The sequence below is a fragment of the Cygnus olor genome, chromosome 4, assembly GCF_009769625.2.
Source record: "Cygnus olor isolate bCygOlo1 chromosome 4, bCygOlo1.pri.v2, whole genome shotgun sequence".
NCBI lineage: Eukaryota > Metazoa > Chordata > Aves > Anseriformes > Anatidae > Cygnus > Cygnus olor.
Window position 1 is genome coordinate 16,190,825 of NC_049172.1, and position 19,851 is coordinate 16,210,675.

A 19,851-nucleotide genomic window follows, 5' to 3' on the forward strand; every position below is an offset into this window, starting at 1 on the left:
CAAGGCGCACTTCCAGTTAAAAAAGGCAAGTGGGAAATCATTTGTATTCCTGCTTGCTGTTTCATCGCAAGCCAGGCGCAGATGGCTAACAGCTCAGGCAGGCCTGGTCCAGCCAGGGGTCCTTGCTATCACACGCATGGCGAGTCAAGGCCTGCGAGCGGCACAGGCCTCCTCTTGCTGTGAACCAGAGCAGGGCTCACGCCGCCAGATCCCCACAGCCTTGCTCCTCTCCGCCCGGCAGAAGTTAGAAAAACATCCCATGGCCCAGTGATGACGGCCTTCGTGCCGAGGTGGCTGGAGCCTGAGTCACCCCACGTTCATCCATACCTGCCCGCCGGCCCGGGGTGACCACTGACCGGGTGACACCTTCGAAAAGCTTCAGGATGGCTGTTTCCTCTTTGGGAGGAAACCCAATTAAGTTATGTTGAAATATCGCCTGTTATGAGAAGGGCTCTGCCAATTTAAAGCAATTTGCGGCAATCAGGGGCCCTCCAACGAAACGAGCCCCAAACGGCGAGTCGAACGACACGCACATTTTTCAGATGTTAGTCACTGTAGGATTATTTTGAAATAGTTGTGAGTCAAAGATCAGTGTGATTTCCACAGTTACAGAAAAAAGGAAAACAAACCCAAATCAAATATACTTGTTTCTTCGGCATAACAACAACGTTAAGCAAAACTCGAAAGCCACTGCGTGTATTTTTTTGAAGCAAAACTGAATTCTGCCCGAGTTCCCAGCTCCTACGGTTCCCTCTCCCCCTCTGCTTGTCCTGGCACTAAGCCAATATCAAAAAATCCCAACCTATTTTTGCTCAGTCTTCAGGGAGCTACACCAAGTCCCTTGAAGCCGTTAACCCCCAAATTGTTCAAGCAGTGGTGGCGTCGCAAGGAGCAAAGCAGCCAGGGGCATGGGGACCGAAGCAGCACAGGTTTGGGGCAGCTTCAGCTGGCAGGGATCACACCTTGAGAGTTTTGTGGGACCTCTGCTAAAGCTCAGCTAATGTGGTGTGACATAAGCAGAATGTGTGCGCTGTTTCTTTTCTTTTGAAGTGGGACAAAAAAGAAAATTCCCGATGTCTTTTCTTCCAAAGAGTTCCCTTGAGAAATTTATGAAGCTATTAAAACTTGCTCTCCACTAAAAACCTAAATATGTAAACTTCAACAGTATGACCCTGATATTGTATAAAGCAAAGAAAATCTGGATCTGAGAACATGAGTGCATTACAAAAATGATATTTAAGCTCCAAACAAACTTTGAAATCTGTGGGTTCCTAAGAACAGTTTCATGCTTATGTGCTAACTCTTCCTCTGAGTCTGCCCTCAGAGGCCAGGAGCTGACTGGCAGAGCAATGTTACCCAGCTGAAATCAAGTGTGGTCCCAGGTGAACTTAAGCAACTCTAGCTCAAATGTATATAAAAGGGGCTAGAAGGAAGTTGCTTGATTTTGGAGTGTTATAAGTAGCAGGTCTGTATCCCTCTTAGCACCCCCTTTGGTGTGGGTTTTCTCATTTTTTTTCTTTTCTCTTCTTGCTTTTAAATGCTATTGTAGGATTTTTTTTTATTATTATTTCTTCTGTATAGGACTTATTGACTATCAACTAGAACAAAAAAAGGCATAATGTAATAGTACCGAAGATGTGAAGAGTGTGGTCTATTGAGGAAAGAAGTATCAAGCTATCAGGCTCTTACTCTGAAGAGATGTTTTGGGTAATGAACAACAGGAGCTTCTGCATGCTTGGAGTTTCAAAAAAAACCCAAGCAGGTAACAACAGAAAAGAGCAATGCTCTTCTGTATCTAACTATCTGAGATCTTCTCAAGTTGTGTAGGTGTGGAGAGCATGAGATAAGCAGGATATAGTTAGCAGTGTGAATTATAAACCATGACTCCTCTTAGTGAGAAGCTGAAGGCGGCCCTACAAACCATATCAACTCAGGAGGAGAAATGAGGACACTGTGCTAGGGACAAGAAATCTCCCAAACTATGCTGTGGGGGTGGTTTGTATGGGTAGGGGGAAATCAACGGCAGTTGAGGATAGGGAAAAATCTCTTCCATTACACAGCACATCCAGACAAACCAAATTAAGTACCTGGGGGTTGCTACGAGAGATGAGCTGCTCTACCACTTCTAATAAAGTCGGGTCTCTTACTCTGAAGGCAAATACACCGTATATAGCCAAAGGATTAATGTATGTTCCGTGGAAAGAAAAACACTGCTCAAAGCTGTCCTGATTATTTGGCATCTATGTTGCAGGAGGACTTTGAAGCCAGATAGGTCAAAGTCCCTTAGAGCTATGTGCTGTTCCAAAATAATGACCAGTCCCTTCCCTGGGGAGCTTAAAAGATGCATTTCTTAAACAACAGCTACTCTAATGTTGTTCCGTGTAAGTTCTTTCAGAACTCAATGCGTATATAAGTTGTCTATTTGTAACGAGGGCAGAAATTGAGAGAAAAAAAATATCCAAGAGAGCTACAGCTTCATCTCCTTTCTGCCCTATATTTGTGGATGTGTTGGTACAACTCAAAATCCTGGCCTCCAGCAGAGTGACATTCTTTGTGATTTTTCAGCCTCTGTGTATACATGAGTCAAACTGCCAAAGCATTTTGAAAACTATCCAGCAGACAGCCCTGAATCACTCCTCCTTCCTCTGCACAGTAACAGCTTACTGTCCATCCACTTCCATGCAGTAATCCCTCACCAGGGTTTAAAAACCTTACCGGCTGACAAGGCCAGAGCATGTGCGTGTGTTTGTTTATATATGTATTATATATGCATACATACACACAGAGGCATGTGTTATTTAACATTGGAAAGTTGGACTCCAAGCTGGAAAACAGAACAGTTTTTAATCTATGTATCTTGTAAACAAGGCTAAATGGTTGCAAAGGGTGGAGAGGAAGGCTACTGCTCTGTAATAAGCACGCTCCATTTTCATACAAGTGTCAGACAAGTCTCATCTCAGGCTCCCCAAGGAGAAGAGAAAGTACAGCCAATGCCCACAAATACAAAAACTGGCTTTTGGAGTACTTTGAGCTGAAGAGCAAAAAAAAAAAAAAAAAAAGGGTGATTGTTCAATGGTATGTTATGGGGGTTTAAAACATAACTGATAATATATGTACAGATATATTAGCTTAGGGTATGTTAGTGTATATACAGTAGCTAGTGTATATACTAGCAAGAAAATATGTATGGAGAACTGTGATAGTCTTTGCTTGGATCTGAATTTTTTCCTCGTGCATTCCTGCAGGAATGTGTTCAACCGCCTCTCTAGCCATTGCATCTACCAGGAGCTCAGTGAGCGCTGGGGGTCTGTCAACAAAGGTACTCTCTCTCTTCAATTTCTTATTCCAAGCAATGTGATTGGTAATAGAGGTTATCAGTGAAATGAATTAAAATACCTCTTCATAGTGGTTTTTTTTTTTTTTATGAGTAAGAGAAAATAGGCTTTCTGTTATGGTCATTTCCCAAAACTGAGGTTTCAAACAAGCTTTGAAAGTACAGACAAAATAAATAAATAGAGGCTACTTGAACACAAGTAAATGTCCTACCAACAGCATAAAAAATAACAGAGGAAAATAACAAAGAGGAAAATACCACAAGGCAAAAGACCAAATTTGAAGTTAATGTTAAGTCTTAGAAATAACAGCTACAATTTTGAGCTGAGTACTATGGAGCTAGCAACAAACTATGCAGTCCACAAACGCAACTGAAAAAAAATCCTTTGTTTTATAAACCTATAAAAAGATGTATTTCTTTTCCTATCATCCATTCAAGAAAACTGTTCCTCGTGAGATGGCACACTGACTCTGCAATACAGAGAGTTTCTCTACGTGAACTCAGTAGGACTGTTGTAGGAGTGATCTCCACTCATTAGCAATCTTTTCTTTCTCAGAAAGAGCCCCAAACCACATAGCCAGGGGAACTTTGGAAATCTGCAGCATTTAGGATCATTTACTTCTAACTTCTTTCAAGTCTGTAGCAACAGAAACTTTGCCTCTACTGTAATGTGTAGACAGAGCCTCAGCACTGTTTGCTTTTTTTAAAACATAATCTGTGCTCCAAGTGGAAAAGACAGGACCTTGCTTGTGGAATGCTTTTAGCAAATTACATCCGCTTGTATTCTTCTCGACTCCTAACATATTTAAAAATACAGCAAGGTAATATGGAGGTTGTTTTGAACCACATCAGTCACGCATCTGAAAACAAACGTGCTTTACTGAGAGTTAAGATAACTTTGTTAGGTCTAGCTCCAGGATTTCACTTCCTTAACTTGAAGCTCTCTTAAGAGTCTACACACATTGCAAGCTGAATGCTTCATTAAAACCCTGCTCTGCTCCATCATCAAGGTAAATACTAGATGTAGAAAATATTTCAACATATTTCATATATTCATATTTCAAAATATTTCAACAAAAGCAGCTTGCTTTGGCCTTACTTGCAACTATCAAAGCCTCATCTGGCAGAGCTCCTTCAAGGCCCAGAGTGTAGCTTTATATCACAATTGACGCAATCTTCTCCCACCCACGTAATGGGGGGTGGGTCAGGGAAGCAAAATAAGTAGAAGACTAGGAAGACTTAAGTCATGGGATCTCTATACTAATGCTGAGAGAATGAGAAGCTGTTATTCCCAGCTGTAATCAGTCAAGAGGCATCCCTTCCCTGACAAGCAGAAGGGAGCAGATTCTTACGACAGTGCTGCCTGGCAGTGTTACCTCTTTGGTCATCAGCAGAGACTCAGACAACCACCAGGCTTCAAAGAAGCTCACACAGGCAGGAGGAGTCTTCATGGAGCAACTGTTGTCTTGGGCTGACGATTTAGGGAGTGCTATAGTCTTTATCACTGGTGGCAACTCTGTGAGAGACTGACTGCAGGATTTTGGCCTTGCACCCACCCGCTCCAGCTAGTGAGCCCAGAAGCATGGTGACAAGGCCATGTCAACAACAAGCACAGGGACAATACATGGAACGTGTCCAAATCTTGCCCTAGTTTTTATTCCATGCAGTACTTAGATTAGGCTCAGCAAGAGGAGGCTATTTAAGTTTCATATGCTCAGTTTAACAGGCAATCCTCTCTTTGTTCATCAGTGAGCTCCCCGTCATGCAAGAGGTGCAGCAGTGTCTGGCAAATCCCTGTGAAGTGACTGTGCTCAGGGACTGAGGACACGTTCACCGTCACCCTAACTTGCTTCGTTTTCAGTAGAAAATTGCCTGTGCCTGGCACGCTGATTAGAGCGCTGTCTCTGCTCACCCACGTGCTGTCAAGCCCCTGCAAGGCAAGCAAAACAAGATGTTCAGCTGGGTGCAGCGACGTTCAGCAACCACATCCTGCGAGGCTTCCCACCTCCTGCTCATCTGTGGCATTGCTTGCCTTGACACGGAGTACAAGCCCGAGCACAGTGAAATTCATTTGCAGGGGGAATCATGCAATGCAAGAGGTAGCCAGGATGCAGCAGCTGATAGCAACTTCAGTGGTGGCGGGGTCCCAGAGGGCTTCACATTATCACTTCAGCGACGATCATAAAAGCCAAGAGAAGCACAGAAAAGTCACAAAAAAAAAAAAAAAGAAAAAGGAGCAAAAGCCAAAGGGAGGAGTGGGAAGGGAGGGAACTAGCTGTATTCTGTTAATTTCAGAGCCAACTGGCACTTGACTGAAATGCTAATTGCCCTACTGACATACACCCATGAGTTATTTCCCCCCGTTTCCTCATCTCCTTTAAATGAAGTAGTGAGGCTTTCCTTAAATTGCAGGTAATGCAAGAAAATCCAGGTTTCCGCCCTTCCTTTTCCTTTATGTCACAGCCCCGTTTACAAGAACAGCTGAACCTTTTACTGCGTGGAAATACTATGCAGTATTAAGTAGTTACTTGAATTTCTGTATTAACATTTTCAGTTTTACTTAGAAAGAGCAGCTTCTGCTCTATTTGAAATGGTCTGTTACCTCTCGTTGTGTACACGACCTCTCCTGAACATCTGCATCCAGTCCCGGTAAGTAATGCCTGCCTTTGTTCGCAGGTGTTTTATACCTGTAACCGTAAGGAGGGTTCTTAGGGACTAGTTTACATGCAAATATGTGGTAGGTACCTGCTCAAAAGCAAAGCTCCATTTACCAGACATGCATACCAGGCTCAGTTATGGGACAAGGAGAGAAGACAGTTTCAACAGCCAGCCTGTAAATAAATCTCACCAGGAGCCCCCAGAGGGATGGTTTAAGCAGCATGTTTATTTACACGAGTGTCCCACACCATTTCAAAGAAGTGACCCACTTGCAGTGCCTCCCCAGCCCCTGGAGAGTGCTGATCTGTTAATGAGATGGGGCAGTGTGGCTTAAAGGATTAAGAACTAAAGTCACTGGGGGTCTGGGGAAGGAAGCAGCCACTGCGGCTGCCTGATTCGTGGCAAACATTGAGACAAAACACTGTCCTGGGCTGTGAGCACAGAAGAAAAGCAGCGGTGTGTGGCTGCAGCTGAGAGCAGGTTTTCTTGCTACCTGCTTGACATTGATAGGACCAAGGAGATGGAAAACTTCCAATGCTGAGAACTGAGTAGGTTCAAAGTGTTGGAGCTTACTAGCATCGCTCCCAGCCTCTAGGGAAGGGACTGTTGTATTGACAAACCTAATCCTACACCTCACTTCATTCAGCCACTCACTCGGAAACAAAGAGCCTGTTCAGGTTGCCCTGAGCCAACACCTTGGCTCATTCAGCTCCTTGGGTTCAATAACTGGAGAGAAGCTGGCTATCGATCCGTCTTTTGAGCAGAACCACACCAGAATTATTAATTCGCACACTCCACTGCAGCAGCTCTGAAGGGGCCTGCTCAACAAATGCTGCTTCCTTTCTTTAAAACACAATGCCAATCATCAATAACCTTTCATCCTCCAAAGAAAGTTTGTGTTCGGAGAAAAGAACGAATGCGATTATTTCCGTGGCTACAATGCTATCTTAACCTTTCCGTGGTAGGCTGCCAGCGCTCTAACAACATAAGCAGAGCCCAGCAGCACTTCAGCTACTCTCCCTACCTGATAGGGAGATAACAGCCAGCTTATCTCTCACAATCTGGTCTTTGCAGCAATAATTAACAACGTGGAAGTGTGCCACCACAAAACTTGCTTCAAACAGCTTTAAAGTTACAAAGCCTGCCCTGTTCAGCTATGGGGAGATTTGGACTAGTCAAAATAAAATAAAATAAAAAAAAAGTCAAAGAAAAAGCACACCAATAGTGGAAAGTGTTTTGCAATCACTGGCACAAAAACCTAGCCCTTTCATATTAGAGTCCAGTTTAACTGGGCCGTGGGATGCTGCACTAGGCCTGTGTGCCCAAAAGTGGAGGAGAAATAAAAGGGATTATTTAAAAAATGAAGTACTTTCTAGGCATAAAAATCCCTTTCTTGGTAGGGTGTATTTAAATGTACTTTACTTTTTTAGTCAAAGAAGTAAGAAAGTTTGCCTGATTGCCAGAAAAAAAGCTATCAGGTATCAAAAATTAGTTCAGCTTCTCCTGTATTCGATAATCCAACTCTTCCCATGTGCACTTATACCAAACCTAAGCTCTAAATGCTAGGTTTAGTTTTAAAATCAATGTTAACGATTAACATGTACTTCTAGATGCATTCCAGAATGATGGCAAGTGAGAAATTATGCTAATAACAGCCCAAGACCGTCTCTGTGGGGACCAAGGAATTCCCATCTAACAGAAGAACCAGCCCCGAACATCTGAAGGTTAACTTGCTCCAAGCACCCATAAAACCTGCCCGCAACGATGAGGCACACGAGCTGTGACCCCCGGTGGGTGAAGGTGCTGCCCAGCACTGAGGTATGCCCGTCTCTAAATCTGAATTCGCGTAAGGCTAATTCTGCTGCCCTGAACGAGGATTAATGCTCACTCTTAGTCTATTAGAGTGAAACGTGAAGGAACCCTGCTGTGTATGCTAGCTAGCAAGGGGCACGGCCAGGAGCTACCCAACTCGGCTCGTTGCTCTGCCGAAAGGTAAGTTAGACTTGGGTGGTTCCCCCGCTCGCCACTGGAAGGGATTTCATCTAACGCGCGCTCATTACCTCACCAAGGAATACCCTTGGCAATTTTTGCTGACGTTCCACAAACAGATCAGTTTTCTGTTCTCCGTCAGCACACAGGCTAGCACACAAGATGATTAAAGAGTTCCCTAACATCTGTTTTCGGAAAGGCCTCCCTGCAGTCCCCTTCCCTCCCCACCACGCCGAGTTTTGGTTGCAGTCCTTCGCTGCAGATTCGGAGCTAGGCAAGCCATCGGCTGCTGCTGGAAGAGCTGCAGCACGCGCTGCCTTTCAAGGGTGGCAATGCCCTGAGACGTGGGGGCATCCAAGTGCTACGTAAGCTTGCAAAGAAGAAGATGGTCTCTGAAAGAAGCGACAGAAGAGCCCAATCTCAGACAGCGGTCCTACCAAGCGGCACTCACCTCCGGGCTGCACACACGCCACTGCTTCGCAGAGACAGCATCTAAAGCAAGAGCACAGACACAGTGGGTACACAGAGGAGACAGGTATGGATTTAGGAATACTGTAGCACTGTCTAGGTTTTAAAACACAGAATTTTGTAAGTAGAAAATACTGTAAAGTTGTACTCATCTCCCTGCATACACATCCAGGGTTACTTTGGCCGTACCTGCATCTACCACGAGAGGAATGGCATCAATTTAAACCTGAACGGCAGCACCTTCAAATGCAAGGGGAGCTCAGTTCAGCAGCATTTGGGGTTACTGCAACAGGCAGAAAAACATCTCGCAGTCGTCACAGGACTGTTTACTGTCTTCAAGTCAAACCGTACACCAAAAAATGCATCAAAGAATGAAATGGATATCCTAAGGCCCATATGTTAGCAGGTCTCAAATACTTGATATATATGCTTCTCTCATCCACTCAAAATATTCCTCATTTATCTGACAAGCTTCCCTCCTTCCCAATCTTCCCCTCCAGACTAAGAGGGAGAAGGATGAGGGTCACTGCACAAGCCAAAAAAAAAAAAAAAAAAAAAAAAGCCTGAAGATTTAACTGCTCCCAACAGTAAGACCTAATTTGTCTGGAGGAAAAAATGCAAGCTAAGGGCAACCTGATGATCTGAACCCAGCTCTTCCTGGCACTTAAGACTATATTCTGGCATATGAGAAGTTGCCCAGCCCTATTTTCCTTTTGCTTTCTTAACTTTCCACAACAAAAAGGGATTAGAGGAAAGGCGTTCACAAATGGAAATTTCTGCTGGGTGGATAATTCATCCTGTGGTAGCTCTCTCCCATTTCCAAGGCCAGTTGTAAATTCATCTACCAGGGTAAATACAAATTGAGTTTTAAGGAATAGAGGAAGCCAGTAAAGAGAAGTCCCCAGTCCTCTGGAATTATGTCCACCACTGCCCCAGCTGGCCTCTTCCTGCCCTGGGCTGGTCAGTTCCTCTCCTCTAAGAAAACGCCAAAGAGAGTGTTTTCCCTTGCCCGGAGAGAACTTTTTGGACAAATATTCTGCCTTTGTGTCCCGTGAAAATCAGTTTTAAGTTTCACATTTCTCTTTATCAGCAGGAAGCTCTGTTTAGCAGCAGCCTGTGTCGTTTGTGTACAAGCTGAGCGGTGCATACCAATACGTGCTCCGACAAGAAGCTAGCGAACAAGCCCTCTCCGAAAAGCCAGGCAACGTTTGCAGTCTCACAGCGCTGGCAGCAGTTCCTGTCCGTGGTTCTGCCCGCAGATGGCCGGGTGATAACGCTATGCTTTCGCCAAGCATTGTAACTCTGCTCCTGCTCTCTATGCCCAAAGCAAGGAGAAAGGCAAAGGAAATACCCCGTTTGTGGAGGGCACTATAGAAGAACAAAGGCGTTTGTTTGGGAAGACCCCCTCACCCCAGAGCCACCAGAAAGCTTAATAACTTCATGCAAGTGTAAGTCAAGGTGCGTGGGGCAGGCAAGTCTCGGGTGGCCATTCACCTCCATCTCCCGGGAGCAAACTCCCCAGCTTCCGTGGAAGAGACAAATGTTTCCGCGGCATTTGAACGGGGCCTTTCCATCGGAAACTCTCAAACACCTCTTTAGACTGTGAAACCTTAGTGCTGAGCACCAGAAGCTGAAACAGCTGCAGGCCACATAACTGAAAGCTTAAAAACCTGCGAGAGCTCTCCACCCCGTCGTTCACAGAAGACAGGACCACAATACTGAGCCAAGCACACAGAGCAGCTTCTCTGCTTTCCCCCTTCCACAGTTCTCCTGCCACAAAAAAAGAGTAAACGAGCTCGTTTATTGCTGAAAGAAGCGATTCCCTTTTCTCCTTGCTTCCTGAGGAGACTGTTTCCCTCCCTGCCTCCCCCAAAAGCTCACAACAAAACTCACTGTGCAGCAGCAGTGTACTAATCATTCATCTATTCCACTACCTGCAGAGCTGCCTCAACCTGTGAATATTCTTTTGCCTTTAAAAAGCGTTTAAAATATTCACATTGGTTTTGAGTTTCAGCTGGCTGCAAGAAGGGACCGGAGAGGTGCCAGCCTGCAGTAGTGTCTGTGGAAGAGCTGGTGGTGAGGACGAAGGATGCACAGGCAGGAGCTTTTGGTTGTGTTCCCATTGCCCACACGGGCCCCCAGAGACCCTACTCATCAGCAGGGCTGGATGGCTGCAGGGTGCTATGAGGGATCGGTCAGTTCAGGTCTGTACACCAGCAAAGATTTACCAACCCTCAAGCTGCAAACGGGGAAAAAAAAGAAAAAAATGAAGTCCCATCTGAAGTTCCATCACCACGTGGATTCAGAAAGCGTACGTCTCCTCCAGAGGGCTGGCACCTTTATTCCCATATCAGTCCCGCCACCTCCAGCAACTTTTCTCTCTGGAACAAGCACTGCTGACGGTCGTAGGCAAGACAGATAATCTGGTGGACAAAGTAAAGCTGTACAAGCGTTCCCATGGACCTACTGGAATGGGGGCCAGCCTGCTGCTGCTTTGATCCTCAGGTAACCAGTTTTGACCCCGCCATCTTTAACTACCAATGTCATAAGCAAGCCTCGCCTTGCTTTCAGCAGCAAGGTGATGAGCAAAAAGCCCTCCTCTTCCTCTCTCCCCTGGCCCTACTCACAGCGTTGTGCTCAAAGTGGCAGCATTTCGCATTCCCCAACGTGTTTACTTTGACAAAAAAAGGAAAAGTATTTCATTTCTCTCCTGGTGTGTGACCGTCTGAACACCTTTGTTAACATGACTGCGTACAAGTGCTGTAGATCTGTGAAACCTGCCTGCAGACAACACACACAGTGTTAACTTTATTTGAAATACACATCTACACATCCTAGGAAATCTGCAGACAGTCCTACAGCCCTTTTAATCCTATTTTATACACCTTTCTCGGGGCAAATATCACGTATAAAGCCCCCTTACCGGCAGGCAGAAAGACAATAAAACCCTTCAGCGAAATGCTAAGCATAACCAGCTACAACGCCGTGCAACCATAAAACGCCATTAATCATTTACATCAGGAAATGCCAAAGTAAGGGAGAACACACAGCCTTATCTGCTCCTTGTGTACACACGCAGGTTGCAAGCTTTAGTTAAACCAGTCGTTTGCAGGACATGCAGCCGCTAAATGGGGTTCTGCTCCCTGGCCCTGGGTGCCGGCTTTGTGTCGCTCCGAAATCTCCGTGTTCGCTGCCTGCACGAGTGGTGTCTAAAATTGTCTGCAGCTGCTTTTTCTTAATCTCGTGGAATTTTTTTCAATGCTGATTTAATGTCTTCCCTCGAAAGGTATAAAAATTGTTTCTTGTAGAACATCACATAAGGTATTTCTGCCTGGTTTTAATTGTATTTTAAATGACTGCCTTTTCAGCCCTAGAGGGAAAGCTTTCTGGTAGTGTCTGAACACTGTTAAATCACTTCTTGATCCTCTGTACGGAGATGTGCAAGTGGCTGCAAAAGTTATTCTGCTGAACAGGACTCCGGAGCAACTTTTCTGGTGAGATCTTCCTCCAATGCACTTCTTTTTTCCTTCAGAACAATTCCAGGTCGGGTTTTTTGGTTTTCAGTGCTGACCTGGGAGATAAGTCCTCTCCTAAATAATGGGAACCGAGTCACGTCCAGTACCATGCCAGCACAGGTAGCTGTAACTTTGCCCTTTTGTGAGTGTATCAAGCTTACAGCAAAACCAGCCAGCGTGTTCTGCTAAAAGCCTACAGTCCCCTCTGCACCTCGCTCTCTGAGGTCTACTCCTGAAAGAGGCACAAAGGGACCCAGTAAATCCTCTGCATATAGAGTCCTTTTGCCATCTCCTGCAGGTTCCTTGAGAGTTCGCTTTGTCCCCTCTGAGCTGTCTGTTCGTTTTTTGGAGGGGTGTCTTGTGGCTGGAAGTACACGTGTGAAGTTTACTGACACAGACCTGGGAAGCGTGAGCCTTTTAAGATTCAGAAATGCTGTCATCAGATAAAGATAGCCACGAAGAAACGTCCTAAAACCCTCTCTGCTTTTACCATTACAGATGAGAGGCAGGAGCCGTGAAGACCAATCACTAAAAGCCACGGGACTGCTCAGAAGATGAAGTTACACGGTGCCTTCTGGAGATCCAACAACCACCACTTCTCAAAAACATGAGCGCCCCGCAGCCTCTGCCTCCTGCTTTGTTTATTTACCGCCAGGTGAGGGAGCGAAACCGGTTCAGCACAGGACCCAACACATGCCAGCGCCGGGGCAGGCAGGGCTGGGAGGAGAGCAGGGCTTCCCCTTCTGGCTCCAGCAAAGCGCAGCGCGCTCCGCTGGGACGGTGACAACTCCACGGAGCTTGCCGCACGTTTTGACACGCAAATTTACAACCCGGTAAATGGGGGAGAAGGCGCAGCTCTTGGATCCGTTCGCAATTTCTACACAGCTGGCTAGGGTGACGGAAGACCCGATGACAACGCAAACGAGCAGGGCAAGGGTTGGGCAAGCAGCAGCACAGGGAGCTTGCCAGCTTGAGCCACCGGTGGGACACAGCGCACACAGGCAAGTGCAGAGGAGAGTGTTTGTCTGCTTAAGAGCTGTCGATGTTTCAACAGCTCTAACGCATCTGCTTGAGGCAGAAGAAACACTCTGTTAGATGGAGGGAGGCAAGTAACTAGCATGCAAGCTTTGTCACAGGCCATTATCAACATTAAGCGCTGAATTAAAAAAATATATATATTAGCAGAAGCTTAGCATTTAACGCTTTAAGTAGAAAATCCACAGCAAATCCTCCTGAATTAGATCCAGGAGGTATGAGTAAAATGTATTTTAACTCGTTTTTCAAAGTTTTCTGAAGCGCCATCTGAGGCTCCCAAACAACTGATCTCCACCATGATGTTGGCTTTCTCAGCGCTCTGCAGATCAGATGACACCCAGCGCCTCACACACCTGTCTGCAACTCAGAAATCTCTTTTTGGTAAATAAAAAGCAAACCGTTTATTTGCATTTAGCCCCCCTCTTAAACTTATGTAACCTGAAAGCCTCCAGCAGACTGAGGCTGAGCTAAGCAGTGGTTTTGTGTGGTTAAAGGAAATTTGCTCTAGAATTATGCATGTTACCACTTAAAACGGAATGTTTGCAGAAAGAAGAAAAGAGAGAGACACCTCCCCGTTTGTGCACACTGACTCTGAACAAAAAAGACAGCAGCTGCTGCGAGCTACCTAAATGTAAGTTTTTCTTTGCGATGTTTTAGATTTAAATTAAGTAAAGATTCACCCGGGTGTGCAAATTAATTATTTTTTCTCCACTGATTCCTTCACTTCACTTCCAGAGTCCACACACACCTTGGGGTCACGTTCTGGCTTACTTCTGGTCAGACTGGTGTGAGAGCTAAATATTGCTGTGCTTGGCGAACTCAGAGAAAAGCCTGCCTTGCTTTTTATAAAAATAAGACCGGTAATGAAAAACAACCAGAGTCTGAATGATAAAAGAATCCCAGCTTATCACACGAAATGAAGTTTTATAAATACCCTCGCAAGGCAAGAAAACAAGTAGCAGTCATAACACCACTTACTTGCGGAGAATTCCCACTGCAGAAGTTACTGAGCCCCTAGCGACGGCGGGTGGGGAGACGAGAGCCACGCACACGAAACACAGACTGACCGCTCGTGCCTTCCGAGTCAGGCAGCCGAACAGCTGATTACACCAGATCCCCTCCTGCCCTGCAAGAGTTGTGCTTTCCTGACAACGACACTGCTACCAGCACAGGGAAAAAAACACCCTTAAAAACGAAAACAAGCTCTATCAGTAAAAGTCCACTTGTGCAGATAACTGCATCTACAGCTGGGGCTTCTGCTGGCACAGCTATGTCAGTCACGGGTCACACTTCGTCACTGCGCTCGCAGACAGAGCTGTGCCAGCAGAAGTTTGCCATATAGACCTGGTGTGAAGCTCAACAGCGATCAAAGTGAATCTGCAAAGTTTTGCGTTTTGCAGGCCGCTGCCAAATGAACTTTTTCCAACAAACAGTCTGATGATCGGCATTCTTGCTCCTGTGTCGTGGGCATGTTCGCATCTTGGCTTCCGAGGGGAGAAGAAACCTAAACTTAGCCCAGGAATGTGGCAATACCTATCATCCAATTACGTCGTACTTTAAATTCACAAATTAAATTAGAAAGCAAGAGCCCCTGCAGGAAGAAAAGGCACAAGCAAATAAATTAAGTTCTGCTGTACTTTAGCACTCATGGTGCTAAAAAGTTCTTGCTTTTAATAGCAAGAAGAGAACAAAACCGAAACTGTTTGACGGGATGTGTTTAGCAGACAGAGAGAGGCAGGCAGCAAAGCACTGCAAAATTCCCACTGTTCAGTTAAACCGAACAGGCAAACTGCAACAGGCCTTTTATCATCTGCAATCATCTCTGAAGACAGCGGGCAAGGAGATTTCATGCCCCAGCGGATGCTCGAACATAAGTTCTGTTCGGATGAATCAACACAACACTGCGGGTCATGCATATGGTGATGCACGTAGTTATCCCAGGGCATGGAGCAGCGAGATGTCACAAGCATGCACCGCTGATCTACTCTGGAGCAACATTACGGGATAAAGTCGTAAATAACTCTTTGCTACCCTCCGAGGGAGCACAGTGAGCTCCAGGTGAGCGTTTGCAGTCCCGCAGGTCCCTGCAAACCTGCTTCAATAACAAGAAGCCGGCCCGAGATGCAGCAGGGTGGCAGTGGAGACGGCCACGCGCAGGAAGCCAGGTCAAGCTGCTGCGCTGGCACGAAGCGAGCCTCGCACGTACAGCCAGCCTCCACCTCCCGTGAGGCACCGCTAGCGCATGGCCGCACCTCGTGCGGGCTGCGTTTTGGTGCTCGTCCGTATGAATTTCACAGTAACTCGGTGTATTTATGGGGAAAACACAGAAATGAAGTCACCGGCTGTGCTGTGTTTGTAAAGGCCACGCTCCTCCCCTGTCAAAGCCTTCTGGCCCTCCAAATTCGGATGCAGCTTCTAGGAATTCCTGGGGTTTTGTCGCAGAGAAGGCGTTATGAGAAGGAACATACTTTGTGGGTTTTTTTCGTCAAAAAACATGCACCGGGGCACAAACATCTCGGAGGAACGGCAGGGGCTAAAAATAGCCGCGTTATCGTCACTTTCGTTATCGGCCATGTCCACACAGGCGAGAAGCGACCTCGAGGCGAGGTGTTTTCCCCTCCAGGTTGGCTGCAGGTGGCGGGGACGCGTCCCCGTGCCTGTCCAAGCGGCACAGCGTGGCGTGGGGGTGACAGCGACAGTGGCAGCACCCCATTACCCCAGGCTGCCTGGCGACAAGTCACAGCTCCCCGAAGCGGTCGCTTGGCCTGCTCCGAGATCCCACGGCGGGCGGCTCGGGGGGCTCTCGGAAGGCCATGTTCCCCGCCGTGTTCCCCAGCAAGTTTCCACAGCGAGCCCCCGCTCCCCGTCCCCGCAAACTCCGCCAGGGCGCGGGGCCGGGCAGCCGAACCCCCCGAGCCCCCCGCAGCGGGCAGCCCTCCCCACACCCGTGGGGCGCCTGCTCCCCCCAACCCCGGGCTCCCCTTCCCGGGGCCGGGCTCCCCTTCCCCGCGGCCGGCGCAGGCCCCGACATGGCGGCCCCGCTCCCCGGGCAGGCCCCGGCGGCGCTCACCTGCATCCGGCGCGGCTGGCGGCGGGGCGGCGGCGGCGGCGGGGCGGCGGGCAGCAACGACATGCAGGCGGCGGCCCGCCGGGGACGGGGACGGGGACGGGGAGACGGTGGCGGCGGTGGCGGCGGCGGGGAGGAGCGGGCCGGGGCTCGGGCGGCGCGGAGGGCGGGGGAGAGGGAGGTGGGGACGGCAGGAGGAGGAGGAGGAGGAGGGAGCGGGGCGGGCGGTGCTGGGGACGGGAGGGGGTGCTCGGAGCCCCGAGTGGGGACGGGACCCCGAAATGGTGACGGGACCCTCAAATAGTGACGGGACCCCGAAATGGTGAAGGGACCCTCAAATAGTGACGGGACCTTCAAATAGTGACGGACCCCGAAGTGGTGCCCCAGCCCAAAATGGTGCCACGACCCCAGCGAGGCCACCCCGTGCCCCCCCAGTGCAGTGAGGGTAAGCGGCCCTCCGCAGCTAATTGTTGCCGTTAATTGCAGTGAGGAGCCTTTTCCAGAGCCTGCGTGAAGAGGGCACCCCACAAAGGCCTGCCGAGCTGAGGAAGTGAGGCAGATGTCGGGGTGAGCGGGCCCCTCGCCGAGCGTGAGGCAAAAGCCGAGCGTTGGGGGTGTAGGTGGTGTCTCAGCTCACATTCGTCACCTCTGTTTCTCCAGAGGAAGCGTCTGTCTGCTGCAAAACCTTTTGGGCGCCCACACTGTGGCTGTACAGGCCCGTGTCTGAGGGCGGATGAAGCACGGGAACGCAGGTAAACGGCGTGCCAATGTTAGAGCCCGTTTTCTCTAGTTGGGCACACCAAAGTTGGAGGTTGCCTTCTTCTCAGGGCTGCTCCCAAGTTCAAGAGAAAAAATAGGGGTGTTGCATGAAGACAGAGCATGGATTCAAAATAGAAAAAAAAAAAAAGAAGAAACCAGGGGTGGAGAGGAGTGTAGGTCTTCGTGCACTCATTCTGTGGGATAGCACAGGAGGGAAAACTGGCAACAAAAGCGGCATAGAGCTGCTGGGAAGTACCTGTGAGGTACCTCGCAGCGAGCAGCTGGGGAGGTGTAGGGTAGGACAAGCAGTTCTTATTGAAACTCAGTTCTTCTGCAGCTGTCTAGACTCGTGCCGGACTCGTTTATGCTCAGAGAACAGAAGCGTGGAAGGAGCCTCCAAAATTTTTCAAGGGGTTCTGTTAGCAAATGGAGTAAATGAGTAATCAGGAGCAAGCACGGACATACAGAGCAGGGCAGAGAGAAAGGAGGGAGAAAGAAAAAGACTCTTCAAATAGAAGTTTAGTGGCCTGCCTTTCTTAGGAGAAAAATCACGTACAGCCTTTTAAAGGCTTTGGTACTGACTTTGATGGCGGTGCCTTTAACTGTTTCGCTCATTACTCCTCTTCCCTGAAAAATACAAACGGACCAGTGAAGGAGGACTGTGCCCTCCCTTTTTCCCCTGCCTGGGTTAATCATTCTGTAGGTTTCCCAGCTCCCATTACAGGCCAGGGCCTCGCCACCCTCACCTCAGGTATTGTTTCCCTCCCTTCTCAAAAGGGAGCGTAACTGAGAAACCAGGTTCTGCGAGTGGCCTGCCCGGGGTCACCGCTGGCAGGATCAGCATCTCCTGGGGGCTCCCCCACCACTTGTACAGCAAACCGCAGCCTCCCCAAGGCCCTGCTTCCTTCGCAGAATAAATTTGTTATGTCTGGGTTCCTCACCGTGCTGTGCACAAGAGGTATTCAGAGTATCCGTACAGGTGATACGGAAGAATCATTAGCAAGTTAACCATGAGCCTGTGTTTCCCCACAGAGCCAACACCCACAATCTGCAGCAGTGACCTTTTGTTGAACAAATGGGAAGCTCATGAGGGGATTCAGAAGTCATGGAGGAACAGGGTGAAGGATGTGGGTTGTTACCCGATCACAGGTGCATATTAAGCAGACTCGCGTGGTAAGTCTTGTATTACGTTTGCCACCACTATAGGATACGTAGGTGCCTATTGCCCATCCAAAAAGAAACCCCGTTGCCCAAACCTGATCTGCCTCCATGCTTGGATTTTGTGCTTTTTCACTTGTCATTAAGACTTTAACTGAGGAGATTTTCTTCCTCCTGTCACCCTTGTACCTTCCCATCTTCCTGGATCCTTTCCTGAGATACAGTGTGAACAGTTACATTGGAGAAACCTGTATCGGGTTTGTTATGCCATGTTTTGCATATGCACATAACATCAGCTACTCTGATTTAAAAATAACAATTCTAGTTCGAGGGGCTCCCTGCCGTATTTGGGAATGCACGAGGAGATGTAAACATCAAACAGCTGCCTGCAAAACAACTGCCGGGCCTTCAGCAGGGTCATTACCCATTACCCGTGGTCCCTGTAGAGACAAAAGCTGTATTTCTTTCTTCACCAAAGGGGCATGGTGATCTGGGCTGAGACCCCTTCCAGGTCAGACTTCCAGTGAGCGTGGCAGCCTCTTACTCAGAAGTAGGAGAGCACAAAGGCACTGAAACAGCAAGAGAATATGGCAGACTGGGTTAGACCCCCATCAGAGTCTATTAAATCAGTAAGAAGCTTACAGAGAAAAATTGGACTCGTCTTGTGCTACTGGAAAATACACTGTTCAGAAAAGAAACTTACAGTGTCAATGTGAGTCAGATGTTTCACAAACACTTCAGAGCAAACCAATAGAAGAGATAGATAAACCTCTCTTCAGAGTTCTAAGAAAAAAAAAGAATTTGGAGAATATTCTTGGTCCCAGGTTCATCAGGGAGGGAATGAAACTGCAGAAGTCAGCATGTTTGTAGCCAAAAGCACGTCAGTGTGAAATAAGTGGGCCCCCTTTAGAGAGCAAGAGACTGGAATATAGCGCATGGTGTATATTGGAGCAGCTCAGCATCCAGATAAACAGAGTCCTTACATGCTCCACAGGTAGTTTTGTAGACCAGACAGATCTTTTCCAAACACATTTGAAATGGGACAAGGGTGACTTTGGCCAGAAAATAGCTTTCTTGAGTTATTTGGAACAACTGGGAATTAATTGACAACTGTTTCCGTTATTAATAGCACAAACGTGGCTTTTAAAGCCACGTACCCTGGAACTGGGGTTTCTGGCAGGGCCGAATTTCCCAGCCAGAAGCATCGAGTGTCTCCAGATGAGCACAGCAAGGCTTGGGAGCGGCTGCAGGACGCAGCAGGTTTAAGCCAGGGCCCGACACGCCGGCTACACAAACCACGCAGCTTCAGAGGACATCAGTCCCTGACTTGGCAGCAGATGTCTGGGGCAGGCAGAGTTTTGTTAGGGACTCGCAGCACATCATTTTGGAGCAGAGCAGCCGATGTTAACTCACAGGGGAGTTTATTACACACAGAAATGTCCCTGGTTGTGAGCACTGTGGCTAGGGAAGCAGGAGGAAATCGGGGAGTAGCCGCGGCAGGCTGGCAGTGACTCACGCGGTGCATTTCTCCCGCAACTCGTTCTGCCTTGTTTCTATTTTAGCATGTTTACGGGTAAGATCTGTACGGCACATTTCAGGTTTCTGGCTGCTGTCAGCTTAAACCGTGATGATTTAAACCCTTTCCCCAGCAGCCACCGGCTCGGGGCCATGGCAAAGCGATGCGGGGCCTGTCGGGATTTGGGCATGGCGGCGGGCGCACGGTGCCTCACGATCCCCTTAATACTGTCCACCCAAACCCTCCCTTCACACACATCACGCCACCCAGCCCCCTGAAAGCACCGAGGGGCGTTTTTTTGGTGCTCGGGCTTTGGACCGTGCCGGGACGGAGGCGTTTTCCCCGGCCTTTA

General features: G+C 48.0%; 1 protein-coding gene and 1 long non-coding RNA gene across 5 annotated transcripts in view; one reads left to right on the top strand and one right to left on the bottom strand.

Annotated features, from left to right (window-relative positions):
* CNOT6L (CCR4-NOT transcription complex subunit 6 like) overlaps positions 1-16,234 on the bottom strand; it is a 32,028-nt gene extending 15,794 nt beyond the window's left edge. The window contains exons 1-2 of one of the 4 annotated variants that reach the window (XM_040554740.1): positions 16,070-16,201; positions 8,433-8,473 (exon numbers count right to left, since the gene is read on the bottom strand). In XM_040554740.1, coding sequence (XP_040410674.1) covers positions 8,433-8,473; positions 16,070-16,132 — 104 coding nt within the window. In that variant the 5' untranslated portion in view covers positions 16,133-16,201. Of the gene's footprint in view, positions 1-327; positions 349-8,432; positions 8,474-16,069 lie in introns of those variants that run through there. The other 3 variants (XM_040554741.1, XM_040554742.1, XM_040554744.1) reach the window with 3 other exon arrangements.
* On the top strand, positions 94-19,834 carry LOC121069052. Its single transcript, XR_005819214.1, has 6 exons — positions 94-9,907; positions 10,464-15,622; positions 16,553-16,633; positions 16,729-16,818; positions 17,858-17,998; positions 18,462-19,834. It is a non-coding gene; the product is annotated as an uncharacterized LOC121069052 (long non-coding RNA).
* The last annotated feature ends 17 nt before the right edge of the window (positions 19,835-19,851 follow it).